This window comes from Suncus etruscus, chromosome 10 (assembly GCF_024139225.1).
Source record: "Suncus etruscus isolate mSunEtr1 chromosome 10, mSunEtr1.pri.cur, whole genome shotgun sequence".
In the NCBI taxonomy this organism is placed as follows: domain Eukaryota; kingdom Metazoa; phylum Chordata; class Mammalia; order Eulipotyphla; family Soricidae; genus Suncus; species Suncus etruscus.
In genome coordinates this window covers 71,582,157-71,609,910 of record NC_064857.1, presented here as the reverse complement: position 1 = coordinate 71,609,910, position 27,754 = coordinate 71,582,157, and the positions used below count along the sequence as shown (strand labels likewise).

Sequence of the window (27,754 nt, the reverse complement as noted above, 5' to 3'; positions counted from 1 at the left end):
CTAGTGAGTGGATGGAAAGGAGGCAGGACACATAGGGGCCTGGGGGGACAGAAGAAGAAAGATGGAGACAGCATTGCATCTCTGTCCCACCACAGGCACCTTGGGGGCCTTGGCCTGGTCCAAGATTCAGAGAGCAGAGCCCTCTCGACTGAACATCTCTAGAGAGATACAGCTGCTCCCTCTCACACCCCCAGAAAGCTTCCTCCCTGCCACCAGCAAATCTCTGCATTCAGGTTTGCCTTATCTGAGCCCCCAAAGGCTGTACAATTGGAGTACAGAGGGCCTGAGGGGCCCGGATCCAGCTCTAGACATCCCCTCACCACTCCTGGTCCCACATTCCCTCAAAATTGGAAACAGGAACAGAAGTGGAAGGTGTAGGTGTGCCTTATTCCCCCATCCCTGCATTATGGGGATCCTAGGGATGATGGTGTGGCTGCTACAGAGACTTGGATTTTCCTGACCCGGTCCTTACAGAGAGGATTCAAAGATGCTGTTGGCCTGGCCTGGCCAGTGTAGGGGACTTCCCCATGGAGCCAGGCCTGACCCCCTCCTGCCTGTGGAACCTTGTGCTTTGAAGCCAGCTATGGAGATCAGGGGTTCCAGGTGAGGGTGTCCTCTCCTTCAGGGAGGATGCAGGGGTGTGATGAGACAGGATGTGATTATGTGGGTGAAATTTGAGCAACTGTAGCCATTTTCATTCTGACTTATACTGCTGCAGACTGAGGACTTGCATTGTTTGTTAGATGGTTGCTGTTTTTTTGCTGGTGTTTTTGTAGTGGAAATAGTGAACCACCACACAAGAGGCCTTCAAGTGTGAGCCACTCTGGTGCACTAGTTTTAAGGTGCCTGGTCCCCCAGCTAATAGGAACTTTAGCATCCCTTCCATGTGCTGAGCCTCCCCGAGAAGTATTTTAGTATTTAGGTGTCCGCCCCAATTAACAACATCCTCAGCGTCCCTTCCTGTGCTGAGCCTCCCCAAAGGTAAGCCCTGAAGCAGCACATGGGGTGAAGGGCCGGGACAGCTGTGTACCCGGAAGCTGGAGGAGGGAGCCATGCACCGGATGGACCAACCGGGTAGCTGAGGCCAGGCCACTCTGGACCAAGACAGCTGAGGAACAACTGCAGGGGGCCGGGATGAGGGGAACGAGTGGGTGTCTGCCCCCGAGAATGGAGTGGTTCGACCCTCCTGGGAGGTTGCAGAGAGCCACCTTGCCTCCTCTGCTCACCCCAAGATCCAGTGCCTAGTTCAAACCTGCCGAAGGGGGCAGGAGAATGGGAGCTCCAGGGGCTAATTACAGGTTTGCATGATCCCCTGAACTCAGAGCCAGGTTTGTTGTCCCCCACCCCACCCCAAAGCAGAGCAAGACACAGTAATACAGGGTTTTAAGGAGTGATGTGAAGGACTTCCTTTAGGGGGCAGGTGGTGGCCAAGGTTCACTCCTGCCTTGGTGCTCAGATACCCCTGCTGGTGGTTTTGGGGGATCATGTGGGGATAAAATCATATATGCACAGGAAGTGCCTCAAGGATAAGCAGTGGTTCTATGGGGCCGAGGGGTGGTGTCACCTGTATATCTTCCCTCTGGTCATCTCCATGTCCTGGCCATGTCCTGTGTGCTTCCAGAGGCCTTTGGTCTACAGCAATTGATGAGGTGGGTCTCGTCTGTTTCGAAGCCAAACCCTTCATGATTGTGTAGGGGCAAGTCTTTTGCCTTTTTCTGCACTGTAATGAAGCTCGTGTCCACCCAGGATTGAGACACCTGAGAATCTTCAGGACAACCCAAGGCACCAGCCTGGGGTCCCTAGGTTCTCTGCCTTCTTGGAAGCCGGGACCAGCTCCTCCAGGCTCAGCAGCTTAGTTTGAAGTGTTTGGTTTCTCTGGACACTATTTCATTCGAATGCTTCGTGAGAAATTCTTTTACCATGTGAGGAGCAAGGGAGAGAAAGGAACACTGGTTACATGGTTAGGATTTGTTTGAGTTTCCATTTTTGCAGCTTGAGTAAATAAATAAGGTACTTGATTTCGGGTTCTGCTGTGGCCTCTTGGTGGTGGCTAGCCTCTGGCTCCGTGACTCTTTTTTTTTTTTTTTTTTTTTTGGTTTTTGGGCCACACCCGGCGGTGCTCAGGGGTTACTCCTGGCTGTCTGCTCAGAAATAGCTCCTGGCAGGCACGGGGGACCATATGGGACACCGGGATTCGAACCAACCACCTTTTGGTCCTGGATCGGCTGCTTGCAAGGCAAACACCGCTGTGCTATCTCTCCGGGCCCTCCGTGACTCTTCTGAATTCATTTTCCTGTTTATCTGCTCATACACTTGTTCTAGTGTCTCCATGAGGAATAAAGGTGCAGCTGACTGAAATACTGACAGACAGCAGCAGGCTAGAGAAAGGGCATAAAGTTCTTTTTACTCTTTTTCTCACAGAGACACCACAGAAGGGTTAAGACTGAGGAAGGAAGGAAGGGAAGGTTGTGAGCAGTCTCAAGTCTGTTCTGTGTGGGTCCCAAGCTCCAAGACAGGATTGTTGGGGTGTGTTTGATGTCTGAGCCCTGAATTTGGATGCTGGAGACATGTGGACCAGACACTGCTGGTCAGGCATATCTGCGTGGAGAGACACTTCTTCCCTGGGCAGTGCAACCTGCTTGGTGCCAGGCTCTAGGCTGGTGGTGCCTCTGGGCTGTTAGTTTGCTAGACACGTATGGGCTTGGGGTGTGGATGGCCGGTTTCAGGGCTCTGGGCAGAGCAAAGGGTATCAGCAATTGAGGAGAGTCCTGTGAGTTAAACTTCTTGGGACCCAGTTAGCTTTATAGTGCGGCCTTTATTGGAACCCTGTATCATATGGGGACCTTTATCTGAACCCTCATGGGGGAACCTTTATTTGAACCCTGTTCTGTGGGGGGGAGATTATGTAAATCCTGTAACATGTGGGTTTCTCTTGAGGTGGGGCACAAAAGCATAAAAGAAAACGGAAAGAAAAAAATGATTTTGGTCAAAGTAGAAGCCACAAAAAATAGGATGATGATTCTAGCAAATTCTCCTAGCAGTAGGGAGACTGGGTCCAACCCTTCTGGACTGTGTAATGCTTTGTTAGTTTGTTTTGGGGGCAATGGGGTGTTATTTCCAAGAGAAGCATCTACTTGGTAGGTTCAGGGAAGCATGTGACCAAGTGCACAGAGCTGTGGACCACCAGCATCTTGTTAATAATGAATCAGTCTTTCGCCAGGGGCAGTTTCTCTACAATGGACCATTGCTCCATACTAACTGGCAACAATATCCCACTTGGTGACACAGTGTCCTTTAAATATTTTTTAATTTATTATTACTAGTTGTAGGGGTCAACCCCAGCAGTGCCTACAGATAATCAGAGCCAGTCCTGGAAGTGGTGGAGGTGAGGAAGGGTGTGTGGTGCTGGAGTCAAACTCAGAACCTGAAACAGTCCCTTACGCCAAATCCCTGGTCCCTGTTTTTCCCATTTTGAGGTCAGGGTTGCTTCTGAGGCTCTAGAATATCCACATTACTTGAACCACAACAAGGACTAGCATCATTTAAAATACACAGCAGGAAACGGCACGTTTGATTTTTTTTTTTTTTTTTTTTTGGTTTTTGGGTCACACCTGGCAGTGCTCAGGGGTTATTCCTGGCTCCAGGCTCAGAAATTGCTCCTGGCAGGCACAGGGGACCATATGGGGCGCTGGGATTCGAACCGATGACCTCCTGCATGAAAGGCAAACGCCTTACCTCCATGCTATCTCTCCGGCCCCCACGTTTGATATTTTAAGGTTCCATCTACGGTATTTGAAAAACCCAAATACTTGAAACCTGCTGGTATGTTTCACTCGGAGTTTATTTTGTACAATGTATTTACAGGTACTTATAATATCTTACTACTGGCTTATACCCTTGGTTCAAAAGTTTAGCTGCTTTTTTTTTGTTTGCTCCTTCTCTAATGAGAAAGAATATTTACCCACATGTTTATGGAAGCATTATTCAGAGTAGTCAAAACATGTAGTCATCCTAAGTACCTTTCAAAAGATGACTGGACTGGCACCAAAGCAATAGCAGAGCAGGGAGGGAGTTTGCCTTGCACGCAGCCAACCCAGGTTCTATCCCTAGCTTCCCATATGGCTTCTGCGCCTGCCAGGAATGATCCCTGAACACAGAGCCAGGAGTAACCTCTGAGTGCCACCAGATGTGGTCCCAAACAAAACCAACCAACAACAAAAAGGCTGCACTAAGAAACTTTGTTCAAAGCTGTGAGCTGTGGGAATGAGGAAGTCAAGCATTTTGGGGCAAACCAGATGGACCTTGAGGTGCCGGTGATACTAGATGAGATGAGCCAGGCTGTGTGGGCTGTTCTGGGCAGTCTTCATGGGTGCAGGGCTAGGTATGAAGGATGTATGCAGTAAGGTATGCAGTAAGCTGGACCACTCTGAGTATGATAGGAGTGGAGAGTGGACCAGGCCCACTTCCAGTACAAAGGGGAATATGGGGTTTGCCATAGTGAGCCCACACTGAACATCTGGAACCTGATCACAGGTGAGAGCTTAGAAGCCCTCAGCTGTCATTGACCTGTGTCCCCTTTTCAGAAAAAAAAAAATGCCCCCAAAAATCTTGCTTTAATTTTAGATTTTGTTCTTAGGGGGTTGTTTGTTGACTTTGGGGCCACACTCTGAAGTGCTCAGGGGTTACTCCCAGCTCTGTACTTAGGAATTGCTCCTTACAGTGCTTGAGAATGCCAGGGATCAAACCCAGGTGACTGGCGTGCAAGGCAAGCACCTTACTTATGGTACTACTATCTCTCCAGTCCTAGTTTCTCTTTTTTTGGGAGGGGTATCCCACATTCCCCATGCTTCGGGGATCGATCCCAGCATGGTGTTCAGGGGACCCAGTTATGCTGGGAATTGGATCTATGCTTTTTGTCTGCAAAGCCAGTGCTACAGTCCCTTGAACAGTCTCTTTGGCTCCCTGAACTCCTCCACTTTTTATTTTATGTTATTCTTTGGATTTTGGGCCACATCATATGCGCTCAGAGGTTACTCCTGGCTCTTCACTTAGAAATTGTTCCTAGCAGGCTCAGGGGACTATATGGGATGCTGGGAATTGAACCTGGGTCTGTCCCAGCCTGGGTCAGCCACACGTAAGGCAAACGAATGCCCTGCCACTGTGCTATTGTTTCAGCCCCTCCTCCACTTTTTAAAAGGACAAAGAGAAAGTGCTCCCCTCTGCCTTCTTGACTAACACAACTCTTCCATCATTCCATGACCCCCCTACACTCCCTTTGGGAAAGCCTACTGCACAGAACAAAGGCATTGTTTCCTATAGGCATAGGGAGGACCTGCCCATGCAGTGGGGTGTCAGCACTGTTGCTTCTCCAGGGACTGAGGGTCAGCTCTGCCCTCTGAGCTCATCTGCACAGGTCAGTGCTACTTCAAGAAGCATCTGTTTTCTGCTCTGTGACAGGAGCCGGTCTTTGGAAAGGGCCCAGGAACAAACGTGCAAGACCTTGATTTAGTGTCTGCCTTAGAGCTGTGGGTGGAGGAGCCCACAGATGGGTGTGGACAGTGCATCCTGGGGGACTCCTTGCTTTCTGCTCTAAGCTGCACTAAGTGTTCTTGGCACATGGCCACACCTCCATCTGGGCCCTTCCCATAGGGCGTGCGCTCAGTTGAGTGTCCCTAAGGGCTGGGCCTCCTGCTGACAGCGCCTTGGTGATACATGTCCACGCGTCCTTGGACCTGTCCCAGGGCCCAGGGAGAGGAGCCAGGGGCAGACCAGAGTAGAGTGACACAGACAGCAAGCTAGATGCTTACAGAGAGAAGAGGGTGGGAAGATTTGAACCAGGCTTGGAGCACTCCAGAGCAAGTGAGAAAGCTAAAAAAAAGTGCATGTGGAGTGCAGAGAGGCTGTGAGGGGCCAGGTCAAGCTGTAGGAAGAGACCTCCAGGCAGTTGTCTATGTCACAGCTGCTCTGCACCTTTCCCATGCCTTTCCCTAAGCTGCCTGCACTTCCTTCCTGCCAGGTGGTCTCAGAAGCAGGGGTGGTGGCAGGCAGGCAGTAGGCAGCAGGAATGACGGCTTGAGAGAGAGGATGGGCCTTTCTAGTAGCCAACTCAGACAGATGTGGGGACTGTAAGGAAACCGGATTGTTGATGGCCTTGGCCCATCCTCTATTAGTGCATCCTCCACTATGCAGAGAGGAACCCGGTTAACCCCAGTGTATGGACGTGGTGTTTTGAACACACACACACACACAATTGCACACATAATTGCACATACACGCACACTTTCATCCAGTCACATGTGGGCATGTGTCAGGCATACAGTTCCTGACACAGATGCACACTTGCGCACGGTCTCACACACAAGCATTCATGTATGTATATGCTCACTGCACATTCACACACACATTCTCACACTCACTGACACCAACACATATCACACATCAACACACATGCAGTTGCACACGCACTCAAATGCACACACATACTCACACTGACACACTGACATTTGTGCTTACGGTCTCGCATATACAAGCACACTCAAACGCACACACTCATCTACATACCAACACTCTCACACAGCCTCGAAGGGTCAGCCCCAGGGCGATGCCAAGATGCCCTGTGAAATGATTCCTGAGCAGTCCTGTATGGACAGAATGGAAAGCCCATTTTCTGTTTCGGTTTGGTTCCTGGGGCTACTCTTGATTCTGTACACAGGGATCATGGGGTCTCCCATATGCAGGCAGGTGCCTGGTCTGTGCTGCTTTCCCTGCACTGTCTGATTTGAGAGGGGCACTAGCCCACTGCCTTGCTTCTTTTTCCTTGTGAGGTCTCACTCCTGGCAGGCTCAAAGGACCATATTGGATGCCAGGGATCGAACCCGATGAGCCCGTCCCAGGTCTGTGGCGTGCGAGGCAAACACCCCGCTGCTGTTCTATCCTCCAGCCCCCATGCCTAAGTTTCTGACATAGATAAAAATGTATCATTTATTCTCAAATAATACATTATAATGCAATAATACATTAAGTCATGTTTGAATATAATTTGTTACTAAGAAACCATTAGATCTTGGGTCCAGAGAAAAACCGTACAGTGGTTTAGATGTTTACCATGAATGTGGCTGACCCCAATTCCATCCCCAGCACCAAGTAGGTGTGACCCCAGCATATTCCCCTGCAGTGTTGGAGAGAGGGTGGGCCAGGAGAGATGATGAGCACCTCCCCCACCTCCACTCCATTGGCCAACCCCAGTGTGACAGCTGACCTGGCCTTTCTAGGAACCCACATGTTCTCCTTAGCCTGTGCGGAGGAGAAAAGGGGTGTTTGAGAACAGTCTTTATGAGCCCAGCTTGATTCCTCACCACATGCACAGAGGAGAAGACCCCATGAGTCAGGGCAAAGGGCGGGACAAGGTCCCCAAGAGCAGAGCTCCGTCCAGCCCTGGAGCACCCCTCACCCCTCCAGGCTTCATGGCCTGAGGAAACAACTTGCTTCCTACTGCTGCTGCCGCCACCCTTAGTACACCCTTAGTGCTTTGTTCTGGAGACCCAACAGTCAGGGCCTCTTATCTCTAGACCTGAATCACTGGGCCCAGGCCAAGCAGACAGATGGTCCTGCTGGGAAAACTGAAACCAAGGGCACCTTAGAGCAGGTTGAACCCTGCCCTGGTGATGCGGATGTGTGACTGTATGGCATGTTCACAGAGGAGCCAGCACCTATGCCCTGCACTCACGCCCTGCACCCACGCCCTACACACACACACACACACACACACACACATACACACACACATACACACACACACACACACACACACACACACACACACACACACACACACACACACACACACACACACACACGCCAGAGTGGCTGCCCGGAGAACAGGCAGGAAAGAGGAGACGGTAGAGTGTGTGGGGCTCTGCAGGCAGAAGAACATTATGGGCTCTTCTGTAGGAGCTGCTCAGGCTAGCATGGGGTGGGTGGTGTGGTTTTCCCTGGGGGGATGGAAAAATTGGTGGTGATGGGACCTTTCCTCACAGATTCTACCCCACCTCTTGGGATTATGTAACAGAGAGATTGCTGAGGAGTGACTTTTCAGCCCAGAGACAAACCCACAATCTGTGTAACTTTTAAAATTCTAAAAGGACAGATGAGTGGCTAAAAAAATGTGGTACATGTATACAATGGAAAACTATGCAGCCATCAGGAATAATGAAGTCATGAAATTTTCCTATACATGAATGGACATGGAAACTATTACGAAATGAGTCAGAGGGAGAGAGATAAGACACAGAATTGTCTCCTGTGGGATTTAAGAAAAATAAAACATTTTTATTAATAATATTACATTATTGTAAAAATACCCAGAGACAATAGAGATGAGGGCTGGAAGGACCAGCTCATGATATAAAGCTTACCACAAAGAGTGGTGAGTGCGGTTAGAGAAATAACTACACCGACAACTATCATGACAGTGGTAGTGAGCGAGAGAAATAGATTGCCTGTCTCGAAAGCATTAAAGGGATGGAGGAGGAGGGAGATGGGGGTCATGGGTTGTGGGAAAATTGCACTGGTGAAGGGGGGGTGTTCTTTTTATAACTGAAACCCAACTACAAACATGTTTATAATCATGGTGCTTAAATAAAGATATTTTAAAAATTCTGAAAGATACTCAGAGCAAAGAACTTAATTGATCAGCACTAGAAAAGCCTCGAGGTGCTAGTTACCGAGCGGTCCTTTTCCTCCTCAGGAAGGGGTTCCCCTGCCTTCTGTGTGAGAACCCCAGGTTTTATGTGTCTGCTTTCCATAAGCTTCTGGTGCTGAGACTTCATGACTGGTTTATGTCTCCGATAAAGAGTCACCCAGAAGCTGGTCCACTGTTGCTATGCTTCCTTAGATAACAGAATAGTTTACTGACATCCTTTCACATCACATTGTAGCATTAATAACTTTCTGATACTGTACTTGTAAATCAGCACCAGTAAATTACCTTAGGTTCATTGGTTTGTTGCAGTGCTATCATAAATTAGAGTCCATACACATAGGGCTAGCCTGTTCTGTTGATACCTCTTTCCCTCTTATCATCTAATAATCACTGATTGGCATCTAGGTCTAAGCTTTCATCTTTTTTCCTTTACATACTACATGGGAAGAAATCATAATATTTCTCGGCCTGATATTCACTGGACATAATTTTCTCCCAATCCATTTGTGTCACTGCCAATGGCACAACTCCACCCACTCCTCTGAGCCGATGGTGCTCCATGGTGGGTCCTTGAGGGGTGTCTCTCCATCTCCGATATGCTGCCTGTCACCTGGCAGACCCAAGTTTTGTTTCCATCTCTGGCTATTGGAAATAATGAACATGGATGTGATTTGCAGTATGAAAGACCAACTTGACTCATGGTCTACAGATCCTTTGATCCACCATTAGATGTGAATTTAAATTTGAAAGACTCAAGGGGATTGAATTTTTTTCTTTTTCCCAGGCCCCCTGCATGCAAAGCCCTCTGAAATGACAGAATTCTTAGGCATCTAGCAGGTCAGATTCCAGAGGTAGTTTTAGCAGAGCTTTGCTTTTTAGAGAGATTTGTGTTTCTTTCTTTAGTGGGTGTTTTTATTTTATTTTATTTTTTATTTATTTATTTTTTTTGTGGTTTTTGGGTCACACCCAGCAGTGCTCAGGGTTTTTTCCTGGCTCCAGGCTCAGAAATCGCTCCTGGCAGGCACAGGGGACCATATGGGAACCCGGGATTCAAACCGATGACCATCTGCATGAAAGGTAAACGCCTTACCTCCATGCTATCTCTCCGGCCCTATTTTATTTTATTTTTTTACTGGATTTTATTTTGTTTTTATTTTTTGGGTTTTGAGCCACACTCAGTGGTGCTTAGGGATTGCTTATGGCTCTGAACCCAGAAATTACTCCTGGCAGGCTCAGTGGGACCATATGGAATGCTGGGAATGAAATCTGGGTCCATCCTGGGTCGGCCACATGTAAGGCAAAAACGTCCTACCGCCATGCTATCACTCCAGCCCCTGGATTTTTTTTTTTAAAAAAGACAAGTCGTGTCTGATTATGTTTGCCTAATCATCTTAAGTGTTTTTGATAGTAAATTATATTCTATTAGTAAATCATTTGACAGTGTTAAAGTTAGTGAAGTCGGATCTTCATTGTAGCCACATATGCAATCCTAAATTATGCTATTCAAGCTGTAGTTGAAATAGTTCTAATGACTAAATACTTTAGATCACCAAAGAGGAGGTCTATAGCAAGGATACCTTTTGTTTGTGGGCCCAGAGCAATAGCACAGTGTTTAGGCATTTGCCTTGCACATGGCCAACACAGGAGGACCCCAGTTCAAATCCCGGTATCCCATATGGTTCCCCAAACCATATTCAGAGAGCAGAGCCAGAAGTAACTCCTGAGTGCCAACAGGTGTGACCCAAAAAAAACAAAAATAAATAAATAAATAAAATTTGTTTGTTTATTGGATATTGCTGTTTTAATGTTGGTTCATCTTTTGCCAAGGAGCCATTATAGCAGAAATTGAACCCACTGGAAGAGAACAGTGGAGACAAAACTAACTCTGCTTTTGAAACTTAATTGCAAAGCATCTCTTTTAAGATGCAGAAATTCTTTTTTTTTTCTTTTGTTTTTTGAGCCATACCCTGCGGTGCTCAGAGGTTACTTCTGGCTGTCTGCTCAGAAACAGCTCCTGGCAGGCACGGGGGACCATATGGGACACCAGATTCGAATACCTTTGGTCCTGGATCGGCTGCTTGCAGGGCAAACGCGGCTGTGCGATCTCTCTGGGCCCAAGATGCAGAAATTCTTATAAATTGCAGAAACAGACAGATTCTATTTGAGACCAGAAGTGGCACAGTCAAAGTGGAAAGAATCCCTGAGTACCATCTTTATCATGCAGGTCAGCTTTGTTGTTGTTGCTTTTGGTTTTGGTTTTGATTTGGGGCCACACATAGGAATCACTCCTGGTGGACTTGAGGGACCATACAGGATGCCCAGGATGGAACCAGTCTGGCTTTTGTAGTTTTTCTGGATAGCTCAGCTGGAAATGAAGCTGTGCAATGGGCGGCCACCAGGTGGTCTGAACACAGAAACTCAGCACAGTAATTGGGCCTTCTTGATCTCTCATCTGTGTCATGGTTGAGGGAAGGATTAATCTACTTAGTTGAGGATTAGAAAATTTGTGCCTTTGAGAAATTAATTAAGAAGCAGCTCTTGGTTCACCAAGGCAGCATGTCTGGAGATGGTGGCAGTATTTGGAGTTGTACTTAATGCACTTCGGAGGGGTTGGAAGATGCTCAATCAGCAGAGCATGTGCTTGTCATGTGTCTGACCTAAGCTCAGTTCCCACCGATGGTCTCCTTCAGCATTGCTGACTGCCATCCCCAATGGCCAGAGTCCCAGAGGTCCCATCTTATGCATCATGGTCATCTCCAGGTAATCTGTGCACATCATCAGGCCCTGCACACTCATCCTCTAGGTTTAACATGTTGAAGCTGGTGCCATGATTTGTGTTAATGAAGCCACATCTGAGTGTGAGCCACCGGTGGTACACACCATCATCAGCATTGTGTTGAGAACTGGACTCAACATCCCCAGGTTTTGCTCCACATGTCTCTGTAGGACTATCAGATTGTCCCCCAAAGTTCTTTGTGACATGATGTACCATACATGTGGATTTTGTGTACTCAAGTATCAAACCCAATTTGTCTCTGGCCGCCAACTTGAGTTTCTCTCTGCTTTTTAACATTGCACAGTCCATGATATAGCCCCTCCTGGCATCTCAGCTCCAACCCCAGTGCTCTGGAGTAGACACAGGAGGTGGCAACTGTCAGCCTTCATCAACATGCCTCCTCCAAGCTGCCCTTCTAAGATAATTGTACTTAGAGTAGTGCTCCATCTCTGGAAGAGAATTCCTGCCTATTGTATGTCCTAACTTTGCTTTTAAAGTCTCTAAAGTGACCTGAGTCATGCCATGGTCAAGAACGTGAGATATCGCTTGCATATTCAGAAAGAAAAGACTGCTCGGGCCACAGTGGGTGAGGGCAGTGAGTGGCACGTGGCAGATTGCAGTGGATGCCAGATTGTGTGGCATCTTGTGGGGTCCTGCCATGAGTCTGGTTCTACTGAGGGGAGTGGTGGGGGGCCTAAGGAAAAGAAATAGCCTGGTGCCCCTATAATGCACCTATTGTGATGTGAGAGAGCCCAGGACAGACAGCAAGTGGTTGATGCCAGGCCCTTGTCACAGGAATTCTGTCTAACAGAAGCAAGACCAGGGCCTATGTGTCAGTCTGTGCTGCCAGATAGTGTGTTAGGACACATTCTCTCCACATTCTGATAGAATATAGAATAGAAAATGATCCATACATTGTGTGCTTAAAATAATTTTTGAAAAGGGGCACCCAGTTTATCGTATAATAAATGACCCGTAAATAATCAGGATTCCCCAAGATCTCTATCTTTGGGTATTTGAGGTTTTTCCTACAGACTTATTCTTGTGTCTTTTTCCAGTAAGTTGAGATACATTTCCTGAATGTATGTATCTTTTGTACTGAACAAATGTATCTCATTTCCAGATTTCTGAATCTGGCTGTCACAGGGCTACTCAGATTCGTGGTTCTGTGCAGAAATAGAGCCTTGCATGGTGGGCTGCTTGCTCTATTAAAAATCCCCACCTGTAGTTTTCTGTTGTTATTTTTTTAATTATTTTATTTGAACATCATGGTTATAAGGTTGTTCATAATACAGTTGGGTTTCCTGTAGTTTTCTGAATAATGTTTGATTGAGAGGGGGGTTCTTAGGATTAAAATCTGGTTAACCAAATGTAGCCAGCTTTGGTGCTTTCTCTCCTACCTCCCTGGCTAACTAAGCTGGATGAATTGCCAGGGCATGGGAGGAGTTGTTTGTTTGTTTTTGTTTTGTTTTGTTGCCATACCTGACAGCACTCAGGCATTATTCTTGGCTCTTCGCTCAGAAATCACTCCTGGCAGGCTTGGGGGACCATATTGGATGCCAGGGAATCAAACCTGGGTTGGCCATGTACAAGTTTGAATATCAAGACCTCTGGGTCCCCAGTCTCACCAAATTCAGAAAACTCCTCGATGTTCCCCAGCCTAAGCATTGAATGATCTGACTTGTTTGATGGAGAATCACCAGGAGTGGCCTCCTGGGTCCCTAAATGATGATTGGGGTCCCTCTGATACCCTGAAAAAAATCCATCACATAAATGTGTGTCATTTGTTTTTAGAATTTCCAACTGCTGGCTTTGGTTTCTTTCTAGACCTTCAGTTTAGGCCTTTTTTCTGAGTGTCGACTCTGGTATACTACTCAATTAAGATAGAAAGAAATCCATAAAACATTACTTTAATGATTAAAGAACAGTCTTAAATGCTTAAATCTTATTCTCTTATTCAGGCTGTTTCTAACTCTACCCAGGAGAAATGTATTCTAGTTTAGTCCCATTAGTAATACTGACTTGGGGTCTCCTGGAACTCAGGTTCTTAACACTCATCGATTTTGTTTTCAATCACTTTTAATTAGAGCATTTTATGAATACCTTGAAATAAAAGTGAATGTATGGAATTCCTAATGGAATTTTCTCATGAATTCAACATTTTCACCTATTATGTCTTCTTCAAGCATGCTGAATAAACTATTGCCTGGCCAGTACATAAAATAAAGTATCATTCATGGAAATTCATCTCCACCATGGAAAGAAACGAGTCATTCACATTTCATAACTTTTGGGACATTTTGCACATGGGTTCACATCCTACAGTATCAGTACCTGTGAGGCCTAGATTATTTTTTTTAATAACCCAGTTACTAAAACATTTGTATGTTTTTTTGCTAAGCTCAGTCTACGAAATGAACTCGAAAATAGGTGCCAAAGGAAAATTGGTTCTGTAGAACCTTGAAGAGGACCTGCCCTGGACCCCAGAGTTTATTCATACTCTGATAAAGGATTTATCAGTTTTGTAACAGCAATTTGATATCCGCCAAATTCTGTTCTTTTCCGAAAACCAGTTTTATAGAAAGGATTTTAAAAAGTCTCTGTGTGAAATGCCACATTCTTAAGAATTTTGGCTAGCTCCCAAATGGTTCTCAGTAGGTGATATCTTAGGAGATGCCAGTGAGATAATACAGCAGTAGGGCACTTGCCTTGTCCACTGCCGACGTGGTTCGATCCCCAGCATCCCATATGGCCTTCCAAACATTACAAAGAGTGATTCCTAAGTGCAGAGCCAGGAATCACCCTGAGCACCACTGAGTGTGACCCCAAACCAAAAGCAAAAAATATAAAGATAACCTGGGGTGGGGTCTGTTCTTATCCTGTCTCTGTTCTGCGTCCTGCTGAGACACTAACCTTCCTTCAGAGGGTGAGCCCAGTGAGTCTGGCTGGTGCTGTGCAGTCAGCATGGTGCCCCCAGGGCCATTGGGATAGTCTAGCTGGGTGAGCAGCTGAATGTCAGCCCTGAGAAATACTCTGGGAGAAGCAGAGATGGCTGCTTTTGTGCATGCCCTGCATTGGGTATTTTTGTGATTTTGAAGGGTGTGTTGGGTAGCAGAGATTTTTTTTCACAAATTTGCAGAAACTTTGGATTGTTCTTTGACCTTGATTATATAATAACCATATTGACTTAGAATAAGCAAACTGCAAGCTAACATTTATTCAGAGGGAATATTGTGTGCTATACCTTTAATTGGGGAACTAAGACTCTTGTTCTTGTTGGGGTGGCCACACCTGGCAATACTTAGAGGTTACTCCTGGCTCTGTTTTCAGGAATTTCTCCTTGTGTTGCTCAGGGGATGATATGGGATGCTGGTGATCAAATACAGGTCAACTGTGTGCAAGGCAAGCACCCTACCCACTGTATTATCTATCACTCTGGCCCCGGAACTAAGAATTTTTGAAACACTTTCCTCTGACTTGTTTGGTTAGACTCATAGCTTGGCATGGTTCCAGTTTAACTTTATTCTCACTTAACTTTATGTTAAGGATAATAAAGGTCTAGGGGATCTCATTGCAGTCTGTCACTCCACTTGAAATTCCAGCTCATTTACATCTGACATTGGACAGGGCACTTACTTTGCACACTCGGACCCAGGTTCAGTCTCCAGCATCTCATAGGTCCTTTGAGCCAGGAGTGATTCTAGAGAATAGAGCTAGGAGGACCGCCTTGTGTTGCCCCAAAACATTAAACAAGAATTCAAACAACTGCTCGACTTATAAATGGAGCAGAGAGCACTGGTCAGAAGCTGGGTGTAACATCTGGATCTTTGCTAGGTTTCTGGAAGATGAATCCATAAACAGAGAGTGAAATTGTGGTTGACATCATGAAGAGAGCCACCAGCCAGCAAAATGACATCTGTCCTCAGGCCTGTGTGCAGGACATTTCTCTTTGTTCACACTGGCTCTCTTGTTCACCAATAGCCACGATTCTTGGTTTATCTTTGCAAGCAGGAGCTCTTGAAGGAGCTTTTGCAAACAGGTTTTCATTTGTTCCCTTCATTAACCTGTGTTCTGTCAGTTAGATTAACACAAAAATTTTCACAAACCATCAAAAATTGGGGAAAGAAAATGAACACTTCTCTGAAGAAGAAAAATGAGGCCGCTAGGCTTGAAAAGGTGCTAACCATCACTTATTATCAGGGAAATCCCAATCAAGATGACGGTGAGATACATCTCACAGCAATGAGAATGGCATGTATCAGACATACTGACAACAGTTTATGTTAGTGAGGATGTGGGGAAAGGGCCTCTCATCAATTTCTTGGAATGCTGTCTGGTTCAATCCCTATGGAAAATCAGTATGGAGTGTTCTCAGAAAAGAACAGAACTGCCTGCCATACAACCCAGAAATCCCACTTCTGGAACAGTGTACCCCTGTAATTTAACTATTAATAGCTATGTAAATGGCATTGTCTTGTATCTCAAAAATTCAGGGGCCAGAGAGATAGCTCAGTGGGTAAGGCAGATCAAGATTTGATCCCTAGCATCACACATGGTGTTGCCAAAGCCCTGCCAGTAGTGCTCCCTTAATGTAAAACTTGAATAAGCCCTGTGCCCTGAGGAATGTGACCTCAAAACAAAAGCAAGTAATATTTTTTATTTTAAAAAATATAAAATTTTGAGGTAAATATTTTGAGGTAAATAGTAGCTTCTGTAAGGCTTCTGTGAAGTAGGTTTTAAAATGATTTAGTAATTGTTTTATGTTGGAACTTTGCATGAAAGAGTGGTTTCATTGTATTTCAGAGCAGGTCTACTAAGACTTTCTCTTTCCTGTTTGCAGAATGACATAAGTTTTGATTCAAATTGTCGATTTATTCCTGAAACTCTGAGAGACACTGACCAAATGTGTTGCCACCCAAAACAATTGAGGTTTAAAATAATGTATTTAGTGCAGGGGTCTCAAACGCAATTTACCTGGGGGCCGCAGGAGGCAAAGTCGGGGTGATCCTTGAGTGCAAAGTCAGTAGTAAGCCTTGAACATTGGGGGTGTGTGTGACCCAAACAACTAAAACAAAATAAAACAAAAAAGATTCCTCTAGAGCAGGGCCACAAAATGTTGTACGGAGGGCCACAAATGCCCCACGGACTGCAAGTTTGAGACCCCTGATCTAGTGACTGGAGTGACATTTTAGCCCTTGAACAGTCACATAAGCCCCTCTCTGCAGTGAATCTGTATCACTGACTTGCCTGAGTTCAGCTGGAGACTCTGGGTTGTTGGTATAGGTGGTGAACAAGGTATTGTCTGTTTGTCCAGTTCCATCTGTCCTCTCTGATTCCTCACACCATGCCCAGAAGGCAGGCTGAGTTCCCCGACCAAAAAAAAAGGAAAAAGAAAAAATAGGCCTATAAATAAAGTCAAATCCAGAGTTTGAGGCATATTTTCACAGGGGCATGTTGGCCATTTTATTCTAAGATTGTAAACATTTTCACTCTAGCCTTACCACGCTAAACTTTATCATTTCACTGTTTGTTGTTAAAATAGATCGAAAACTCCACGTTGTTTAAGTGATGAGATGGTTTGGTCAGTTGTGACCTGCTGTTACAGTTTTTATTCCCCACTCGGAGAAGGGTTCACTCCCAGTGTGCCTGAGGGTGGACAACTTGGCAGAGCTGGGGATCAAGTAGGCTTCTATCTGCATAGCATGTATTCAGGCTCATTGGACTGGCTCAGTCCAGAAAGTGTTTGCAAGTCAAGTGTCTGTGAAATTTCTGAAATGTACACATTTACTTAATATGTAAGTTAGTTTACTTTGTAGATTTGCACAGTTCAAAGCTCTTACTCCTGTCCTGTTAAAGTAACCAGTTTTCATTCTATTCAGGATAACTTTTCTTTCTATTTTTTCTGGTGGGGTAGGGTTTGGGGCCACACTCAGCAGCACTCAGGAGTGACTCCTGGCACTTTGCTCAAAAATCACTCCTGGCAGGTTCGGGGGACCATATGGAATGCTGGGAATCACACCCAGGTCCAGCTCAGCCACTTGCAAGGCAAATGCTCTACCGCTGTGCAATGGCTCCTGCTTCATATTCAGGATAATTTTTCTTTGCTAGAAGAACTTCTGGATTGGTTCCTACCCTACCTGTTCTCCACCCAATGGTGGTCTTTCTCTTCCCAATAAAAACCTCAGGATCTCGGAGAGAAACTGCTTGCGGTTTCAGTTTCCACAGCTAGTTGATCTGCCTGCTAGTATCTCTTGCTAGCAGTGGAAGGCTTGTGGTGAAATTTTTCTGAACCTGTTCTATTCCCTTCAATCTGCATGGGTTATTTCCTGTGTCAGTGTTTGCTCCCAGACAGCATCTCCCCAATCCTTTGGGATTGGGACATGAGACATCCTCTTCACATCACTGCCCCAAGTAGCTGAAAAGTCCAGGCATTAGCTTGCACTTTTGGGAAACATGAACAGCAAGGGTGCTGTGTCTGGAGATGGAACAGGTTGACAGCTATGAAGACAGGACTTTGCTTTTGAAAGTCAAGCAAAGGGAGTGTGTGAGGAGAGAACACATGTTTTGTACTCATCGTGCTGAGAGCAGGTATCTCTGGAGTCGCCATTGCAGAGCTCATTGGGGAGAGCTGGAGCGACTTTCTGGAGCCTGAAGGAGCACAGCTTCTGTGGTCCTGCCCTGCGTTGGGGTTAAGAATTCTGAACTCGGCAAATATCTACTGATCTCTTCCCACATTTTCAAATTCTCCCTCCGTTGCTTTTACATACAGCATCTCCATGATAGTTATTATTTCCTTAGCCAAACTTGACTTCCAGAACCTTCATTCTTTACACACCAGCAACCCCTGTAGCAATGAAAGTTGACAGACTTACTGCCCATCTATTATACCCTGGAAAAAGTCTAAGCCTGCCAATGATCCCAAGATGAGACTACAAGTCTACATTGTTGTTGTTGTTACTATTATTATTAGTCCCATAGATCGCCATTGGCCTCTGGACAGCCCGGAGTCTGTTACGTGCCTGGCACAAAGCAGGCAGCCGACACTTGAGTAAATGAGTGAGCAGAGAAGCCACTGGCTGGCCCGATCATTCAGGGCAGTTTAGTCATCAGGAAGTTCAATGGGGAAGTGCAGCTAGCAGATTTGTCTTGGTAATCTCATTAGGGAAAAGTATCTGTTCCAAAAATAGGGCCACATCCATCGCTGGCCTGCTGGGACGGTCTGAAATAGCCCCCAGCTCGCTGCTTCATGGCAGGCGCAGCAGAAAGGGTTTCGCCTTCTGCTGTTGGGGCCTGCTAATGCCGGGGCAACCACCCTCCTGTCATCGAATGTAAACCAGAGAGGTGCCCGTAAGCTTGGAGATGACGCCAAAGGTACATTAGCAGGCCTGGCCAGGCTGGCGGCTGTGAGAGCCTCTAAAAATAGGCAGGTAATCCCTCATGCTGATGCCTCTGGAAATCGTGTTTATACAGAGCGGCCGTGTTAGAAGTCACCGGCAGGCAGAGAAGCCCAGCCATGTATCCTCTGATTCCAAGTGAGAACTTGGAGGTACAGAAGTTGAATTGCTTGTAACAGGGCCTCAACTTGAGCCATTTGATCCTGGATGTAGAGAAACTTTTTGCAGTCACACAGCTGTCTACCTCCCTGGTTAGTAGCCCCGAGTTTTACTCCTAGATGTTCTGCTGAGAACTCCACTGAGCAGACACCACAGACCCTTACAGGGTGTGAGGTCTCAGCTTGCAGTTTTGCACAAGAAATCAGAGTCACAGGAAAATGTGCATTTTTTTCAGGGATTGTGGAGCAGTTTCTTGGATCTTACTGAACCAGCCAACCTTCTAGCTCTCTGCTGCTTTCCCCTGCCACCTTTATTAGCCAGCGTTGAATATAAATCAACTGAGGGTGGGGGTTGATTTAATTAAGACTACTTGTGTTAATTAACTCAGAAAAGGTAAAAGCAAAAAGGGAAGTGATTTTACATGTGTATGACAACACCAGGGCCTTACATAGTATGGCCAACAGGCCCCACACCCCAAGATCCCCAAAGGACCTGTCTGCCACACTGTTGGCCCAGATAGGTCCACATCCTCAACTTGGAGGGGATACATTCACCAAGGGGCCAGGATATAGCCTGGAGCTCACACATAGCCCTGCCTGGCTCAGTATCTCCCTGGGAAGGGGGCACAGGAGAGGAGTTAGTATCAGAGCCAGAGGAAATGTGTCACCGGTGACCCAGGCCCCCCCTCCCCATGTCACTCTTAAGAACATCCCCTATTAAATCTCCATCTGGGCGCCTTGAGCACAGAAGGCTGACTCCTCCTTATACCAGCCTGTTGGAAACTGGGCACCAAGCTCTGTGGCACATTGCCTCTGCTTAGGGGAGTGAGCACTCATGGGTTGAGTTGATGTTTTCCGATAAACTGATTTGATTTTCATAAATGAATCTGCTTTCAAAACTAAAAGCATGTATGGGTGAAGTAAGTCAGGACAAGAAAGATAAAACAAAATCTGAACTCTGCCTCGAAGAGTTGGTACTGGCGAAACCCACACGTTCAGAGACTTTGAGCCAATGATAGGTAGTTGCTGTCCTGGCCCAGGGGAACAGCCACTGATTGGTGGTGGTGGCCCAGTTGGTAGTAGAGACCTCAGCACAGTGTCACTCTTCTCCCTCCACAGCTCACAGGCTCCCCCTCACCCTTGCCATTGTCTATTCTTTCAGGCCCAAAGCACTGTCACATCTAATGTGCTGGCAGGATTGAGGGTTGCTGCCCCTCATCCTGCTGACCAGGCTGGCCTCATCACATCATCTTCCTGACTTCTCACCTGGTTGAAGGCAGTACCTTCAGGCCTGGTGGCTCTCAGGTCACCCCTTCTAGGATATCCTTTGCCCTGGGGTACCTTGGGTTCCCCTTTCTCGCAGCAGTGGGGTGCTGCCTGAGCAGAGCCTGCCTTCTGCTCCTGTCCTCCTGTCCCTCTTCTCCTGCCCAGGCCACTTGTGACCACCCCCACAAATACACCACCTCCTCTCCTTAGCTCTGTGGCACTTCATGCCCATTTGTGCTTCACTTCGCCCTCTGTCCCGTGGATGCTATACTCGCCTCTGCACCCTGCCTCAGAGCAAATCCGATATTAAGGACTGTGTTTTCTCCTGCGTGTATTGTCTGGTGTCTATTCTGATGGGAAGCTTTTTAATGACCGAGTGGGTGGATTGATTACATGTTTCTCGAAGTATCACATTCTGAAGTCCCAGCAGCCTATTTGGGGAGATGCTCAGAGGTGCAGAGTAAACAAATGCATGTATAGGCCCCAATATTAGGTCGAGCTTTTTTTCCCCATAGATCCTATTGACAGATTAATCCACAGCAGTATAGTTTGGTTGGTTAGCTGTTTTTTTTCACTATTTGGAAGATGAGGAACTCACACTCTCCACAGATGTACCTCAAGTGTTATGTTTCTTCCCAGTTATTTCACTGGGTTTGATCATAAACTATGTAAGACACCCAAAAATGTGGAACTTGAGCCTTGTGAAGCAAACAGGAGCAATTGTGCCTGGTCAGAGTAAATGCCATGCAGGGATATATTTTCTATTGGGGAGATAATTGTATGCTGAGGTTCTTTATTAACTATTGGACCATGATTGTTGGACCTTGGTTCTTAATCAAATTATGATGGAGAAGATGGGTAGAAGGGAAGAGGGCATCAGGGAAGGTGAGAGGAAATCTGTTGAGATTGGGGGCAGGAAATGTGCACTGTTGAAGATTGTTGTACATTATATGACTGTAACTCAGTCATGAACAACTTTATCTGCAAAAAAAATTTTTTTTTTAGTATGGAGCCAGAGCGATAGCACAGCAGGTAGGGCATTTCCTTGCAGCTAACCCGGGTTCCAGCCCCAGCATCCCATATGGTTCCCCGAATATGCCAGGAGCTATTTCTGAGTGCAGAGCCAGGAGTAACCCTAAGTGCTGCTAGGTGTGGCCCCAAAACAAACAAACAAAAATTGTAGTATGAACAACCTTGTAATCAGTGTTTAAATAAAAAATTTAAATAAATAAAATTACAACATGAAGAAATGTTCTCTGCATACCAGAATCAGTGCTGGTGCATGGTTAATATCCTAGTTCAGCTGGATTTTAACTTAGAAGAATACAGTTTTGTTCTGAATGCTCATCAGTCCTGCTCTGGAGATTGAAGGATGAGCCGTGGTGCCTGCGAGGAACCGTGGGTGCGTTCTTATCACTAAGGGGCCCCCTAATTTAATAATTCAGGTCATGCTTCATGAAGCTCCTCTTAGGAGTACAGCCATCGTGCTCTGTGGCTGCGGGATAATCAGCTGCTCTTTGTTTATGCTGTTGTTTTAAGTTTTAATTAACGTACTGCAAAACATCTCACTGCTCTTGACTCATTATTTCTCTGGGGTGTAATAATGGGCTTTCCTGATGTGTTTATCTGATTGGCTCTTCTGTTTACTGTGAGGATGGGCATCGGATATGAGGAGATTTTTTTTTTTCCTGGTCCTTTAGTCCTCAGGGCTGTTAATGCTCGTTTAGGACCAGTCTCTTGTGACCTTTACTGCCCTCTTGCTTTTAGCGGTTGAGAAATCTGATCCAGGATCGATGGTATGAAAATACATACCACACGTTCCTTCTGCTGGCAGCTTTTGCCCAAAATAAACTGTGGGATTCCCTTCCTGCCACCTTCCAGGTTAAGTAAAGCTTTTCATAATGGGGAAGCGTCTTTTTTCAACCCTGTGGGGTTTGATTTGACCTTGATTAATCGGGCAGTCTTTTTTTATTTGTTTTGTTTTGTTTGGGGGGGGGCACCACAGGCAGTGCTCGGGGGTACTCCTGGCTTTGCACTCAGAAACCACTCCTAGTAGGCTTGAGGGACTATATGAGATGCCAGGGATTGAACCTGGGTCAGCCACATGCAAGGCAAACACCCCACATTGCTATCTGGCCCCCTAGTTGGTGATGTTGTTGTTGTTGTTGTTTTGGGCCACACCCAGCAGTTCTCAGGAGTTATTCCTGGCTTTATGTTCAGAAATTGCTCCTGGCAGGCTCAGGGGACCATATGGGATGCATCCCGGGTCGACTGCATGCAAGGCAAACGCCCTACTGCTATACTATTGCTCCAGCACAGTTTTGTTTGTTTGTTTGTTTAAGAGTAGGTTGCTGCTTAGATTTGAAGCCAGAACTAGCACAGATGGGTCTTAGAAATGGCCACAGTAAAGTCTGGCAGATCTGAGATACAAGAACAGATGCCTTAACAAACTCACCCAGCCACGAGCTCAGGATTTCAGTCCCACGAAGTTCTTATTTTACTTACATATAGGGGTGAACCTTCCTTAGAGGTGCTCCAGGGGATTTGTCAGTGACTGTATGGTGTGACAGGCTCATGCTCTTCCCACCAGGGCAGCACTACTGGGGTCTGGAGGCCACCAGGAAAGGCCTGGATAAAGCGTGATCCCTCAGACCTCCAACACCTGTGCTCCAGCCCTTTGCTCTGGGCCAGCCCCAATATATGTGTTTTTAATATTCTCCTTGTTGAATGTCCTCAAACTGCCCAGTCACTTTTCTTCTCAGTCTTTTGAGATTGAGTAAAAGCACAGAAAAATTTCACATCATGCCATGTATCTTTGATTTTACAACTACCATAGCCATTTATTAACTGCCATCAAAGAAGCACAGCGCGAAAACATTGCCTTGGACTCTCATTCTCAGCATTTCCTCAAGCGTGTATTTTTCTCTGACTCTGCCATTTTCCAGCTGTGTGCAGTAAGACAGCAATAGCAGAGCCGTCACAACAGAGGGACAGCAGGCTGAGCGAGCTTTCTTTTTTAAGACATCACAGTTCACCTAGAGTTTAAATACACAAACATCTGGGGCTGGAGAGGTGGCACAAGAGGTAAGGTGTCTGCCTTGCAAATGCTAGCCTAGGATGGATCGCAGTTCAATATCCTGGTGTCCCATATGGCCCCCCCAAGCCAGGAGCGATTTCTGAGCCCATAGCCAGGAGTAACCCCTGAGTGTCAACAGGTGTGGCCCAAAAAACAAAAACAAAATAAAACAAAAAAAAATACACAAGCCTCTGAAATATCTCCCTAATAAATAAAACTGCAAAAGGAAAACACGATTTTAAAAGATAAAATAATAACAACAGAATCTCGATTCATTGTGCGGCTTCCGAAAACATGGCGTAACCAGTTTAGCATCTTAATAATTCTTGGGCACCTGTTTTTGAAACAGTGCCTGTACTTACATGGAGCATTCTGACCTCTTGTGAGTAGGGGTGTGGCCCTGTGGCTATACAGTGGTTAGTAGTTAGTGCCTGGCTTCCTGAGGGCTTGGAATGTGGTCAGAGGTAACCAGCACACTTCATGTTTTCTGATAAAAGCAGTTCCTGGGGTGTGAGGTAGACATGTGGCAGTGGGGAGAAGGGTGCTAAGGTACCTGCCTGTGTGTGACAAGTCAAAAGCACCTGGGGAGACCTTGATCTCCTCACTTGCATCTAGTAATGCAATGCTTAATGTAATGTTTAATGTAAGTATGTAAGATTCTCTTGCTTAAGAGACAGCTCCGAGGGCTGGACACCTTGGTTCAATCTCCGGCACTGCCTGGTTTTTTGATCATTTCTAGGTTTGATCATCCAAAAAAAAAAAAAAAAGATTATTTCAGACTGTTTGGTTTCTGCTGGTTTGGTTTGGTTTGGTTTCCAGCCCATTGCAGCCTCCTTGATTCAGGAGTCAGGCATGTTCCAGGGCTCTGGTCCTGTCCACCGGCCACTGCAACTGATTCTCATAGGTTTGATTTTAAAGATCAATGTATACTCAGGTCAGGGAGAGAACTCAGAGTGCTGGAGTATTTGCTTTGCATGCGGAAGATCTGGGTTTCGTTCCTGGCATGGTGTTCAGTTCCAAGCACTGAGCCAGGAGTTAGAGATAGTTTATGAGCACAGATCTAACCCCAAAACAAGCATAACTATTAGAGTTGCATTCAGAGTTTTTCTTCTCTTTCTGCATCCTGGACTCAGGTGTTCAGGATCAGAAACACGGGACTGAAGGCAGATGTCAGTGGGCATCTCCATCTCTTCCACCAGCATCCTCCCAATGCTGCTGGCTGATCTCTATGTAGCCTCCCTGTATTTCCCTTGTCAGAATGATTGTGATTTCATGCAGACCCTCCCAAGTCCTCCCCTCTCCTTCTCCATTACAGGCCTTAACTTCTTAACTCCTCACAGCCACAGAGACTTTCTTCTCTTGTCCAGACACTCCTAAAGATGCAAATGCTCCCTCTCTCAATATTCCTTGTCCCCTAGAGGGACAAAGGGACAAAGGGAGGGAGCAAGTTTGCAATGAACAAACATGAATCTTTTTAGACTGTTCCATTTCTATCAAGAGCCACCTTTTATCTAGGAAAAAGGGTATAGAGAAATTACATGTTCTCTTTCACTTTACATTGACTTTAAGAAAGCTTTTGAAGCTATTAAAATAAATTGCTAGTATGCCCCTGAGAAGGTCTTCAGAGGTGTGGGGTAGGACTCTTGGTGCCACTGTACCAGATTTCACTGAGGATCTAAGATTTCACACCCCACCCCACAAAGGACTCAACCTTTAGGGGGACTGAGCCGGTGGCAAGCACTTGCTGGGTGTTGACGCTGACTCTGGGAGAGGTGGACATGGTGCAGACATCCTGCCTGAGGTGCCTGAAAGGTCCAGTGCATGTCAAGGAGAAGGCCATGTTGCAGCCTGAGGGCCAATGATGGATCTAGTCATGATGGCTGAGTCCTTACCTGCATGCTCAGGCCCCTTAGGTTCTCTGTTCTAGAACATTCTCCTGAAGACTGAGGGGGAGAAGACAGGACACCCTCATGACACTGGTCCCATTTGCCATCTCTGAGCATTCTTTCAGGCAGGTGTGCTATAACCTGGCCAGAACGCTGTGTACCTCGTTCTCTTTCTCTAAGAAGGTGGCTGTAAATGGACTGGGCAGGGAACAAGGGAAAACCCATGATCTCATCTTTTCTGGATGAGATACCTGGAGAATGGTGGGAGAGCTCATGCAGGGATTCAGGGATTTACCTTGCATACAGCCAACTCCAGTTTTATTCTGCATACATAGGGTTTCCTAAGTACCACCAGGAGTGACATCCAAGTATGAATTGCTAAGAGCCCTCAGGTACCACCAAGTGTGATCCCAGACCCCCTTCCTTGGCCCTTTTAAAATGACCCCTGGAAAGTGTTAGTTCTGGATGGATTTTATTTGCTGTCATTGAAGGGCCTGTAAGCTTTGAATAGTGACAGTTATTGGTAGGGGCCAGAGAGCTAGCACAGTGGTAAGGGCATTTGCTTTGCATGCAGCCGACCTGGGACTGACCTGGGTTTGATTCCCAGCATCCCATATGGTCCTCCGAGCCTGCCAGGAGCACAGAGCCAGGAAACCCCCCTGAGCGCTGCCAGGTGTGGCTTAAAACTTGCTGTGATTGTGATTGTGGTCACCGTGGCCTTTCCTGTGGCTTCATGTCTCTGGGGTTCTCCAGGTGGTCCCATGACCCCTCCCCCATGGCTCTGGGACTTTCCCTGTGGTCCCATGGCCCTCCTATGGCTCTGTGGCCCTTCAGGGCAGGTTTCAGTCTTCTGGGGGAAGTCAGGTTCCTAGAGTATCTCCTGAGCACATCGTCTTAATGGGTTCTGGGGCAGCTGAGATTTTGTGGCACACTCACTGGCAGGCAGTGCTCATCATATAGTTCAGATGATGAAGCAGGTTCTTGGAAGACCGTCTTCTCCTTCAAGGGTTGAACTCTGCATCTCCTTCCTCCTCAGCTCCTGCAGGAAGGGGAGTGTGAAACACATTTGGTTCCTTTTTTCCATGAAAATGGTTTATTGGGGACCAGCTGGACAAGCAGAACAGACGCTGGCTCTGGATATCAGGAAGGCCCCAGAATAGTCAGTGGGTCAGCTTAGACCCAGGAAGACTTCCCGGAACATGCTGCCCCTTTTGAGGCCCAGCTAGGGGCCTCATATGGGACAGTGAATCCCTCTGACAGGCCAGCACAGGGGACAGTGGCCCCCAGGGTTGGTCTCACCCCAGCTGGTTCGGAGGTTCTGGACCCTTCAACTAATCCTCCCCAGCTGTAGACCCCTTCCCTCTTGCGTGTCTCAGGGCTCAGGGGAGGCTGCCGCAGTGGGCCTTCCAGTGTCTGTGGGATAGTTCCCAAGGTATCCCAGTGCCAGGCTCAGCCTTAGGCCAGTCCGTGGATATACATTTCTGCAAACAACACTAAGTACTCCCCAGAAACACTAACTCTTTGCTCTCTTCCTCACAGACCCGAGACGACTTCCTGGGACAGGTGGACGTGCCTCTGAGCCATCTCCCGGTAAGGACTGACCCCTCTCCCTTGCCTTCAGCCCTCTCTTAGAAAGGAATAACCCCCCCACACACACACACACCCCACACATGGGACCAGAGCCCCCAGGTACTTTTGTTGAACTCTTTGCAGTCCAGAGGGTTTCAGAGTCGTTTCCTCAACACCATGGAGAAGGTTGAAATGAAGGGGATGCTCAGGCTTCAGTTTCTTGATAAGTGACCCCTGACTGATTCAGGCACCCATGGTGTTTCCACTCAGCGATTTGCTTCAGTGTTGCCCGTTCCCTTTGTGTCAGAGCTTTAGCATTTGTCACTTGGTGCAAAAATGCCACCTTGCCCTGCCAATTCCCTCTCCTTTCCTCCACCCCACCCCAGTCCCCATCTTCTGTAGGACTTTACTTCCAGATTCCTCTATTGAGTCCAATTGAATGGAAGTTCCTTTTGTCTATAATAGTCCAGGCTGTGTTCCTGAGTGTTCTCTCTCTTCCCTTCCCTCCTGCCCCTCTTTTCTCTTTCTCCTTACTCTCCCTCTTTTTCCCCCCTCCCTCTCTCCTTCTCTTCCTCCCTCCCTCCCTTTCTATCTCTCTTTCTCTCCCCCCACCCCTGGAACCGTCTCAGATTGGGGCACATGGCTGTCTCAGTCAGCACAGCACAAGGAAATGAGTGATTGTCTGTGGAACTACTCACTCTGGATTGCAGCATGGGAGGGCCTTATTTGGTCTTGCTCCTCTGACCTGTTCATCCCAGGTGAATAAAACAGGGCTGGTGACTAGTAAAAACTGATCTCAGGGATCACTCCTGATAGGCTCAGGAGACCATATGGGATGCTGGGGATTAAACTCGAATCAATCACTTGCAAATCAAGTACCCCCTGCACTGAACTATATCCCCAGCCCCTGCTTCCACACTCATTAGAC

The 27,754-nt window shown here is 46.8% G+C and overlaps 1 protein-coding gene across 5 annotated transcripts in view; it reads left to right on the top strand.

Annotated features, from left to right (window-relative positions):
• NEDD4L (NEDD4 like E3 ubiquitin protein ligase) overlaps positions 1-27,754 on the top strand; it is a 288,404-nt gene that overhangs the window by 191,331 nt on the left and 69,319 nt on the right. For all 5 annotated transcript variants that reach the window (XM_049782053.1, XM_049782051.1, XM_049782050.1 and 2 more), the window contains one exon: positions 26,797-26,847. In XM_049782053.1, the coding sequence (XP_049638010.1) occupies positions 26,797-26,847 (51 nt within the window). The remainder of the gene's footprint in view (positions 1-26,796; positions 26,848-27,754) is intronic.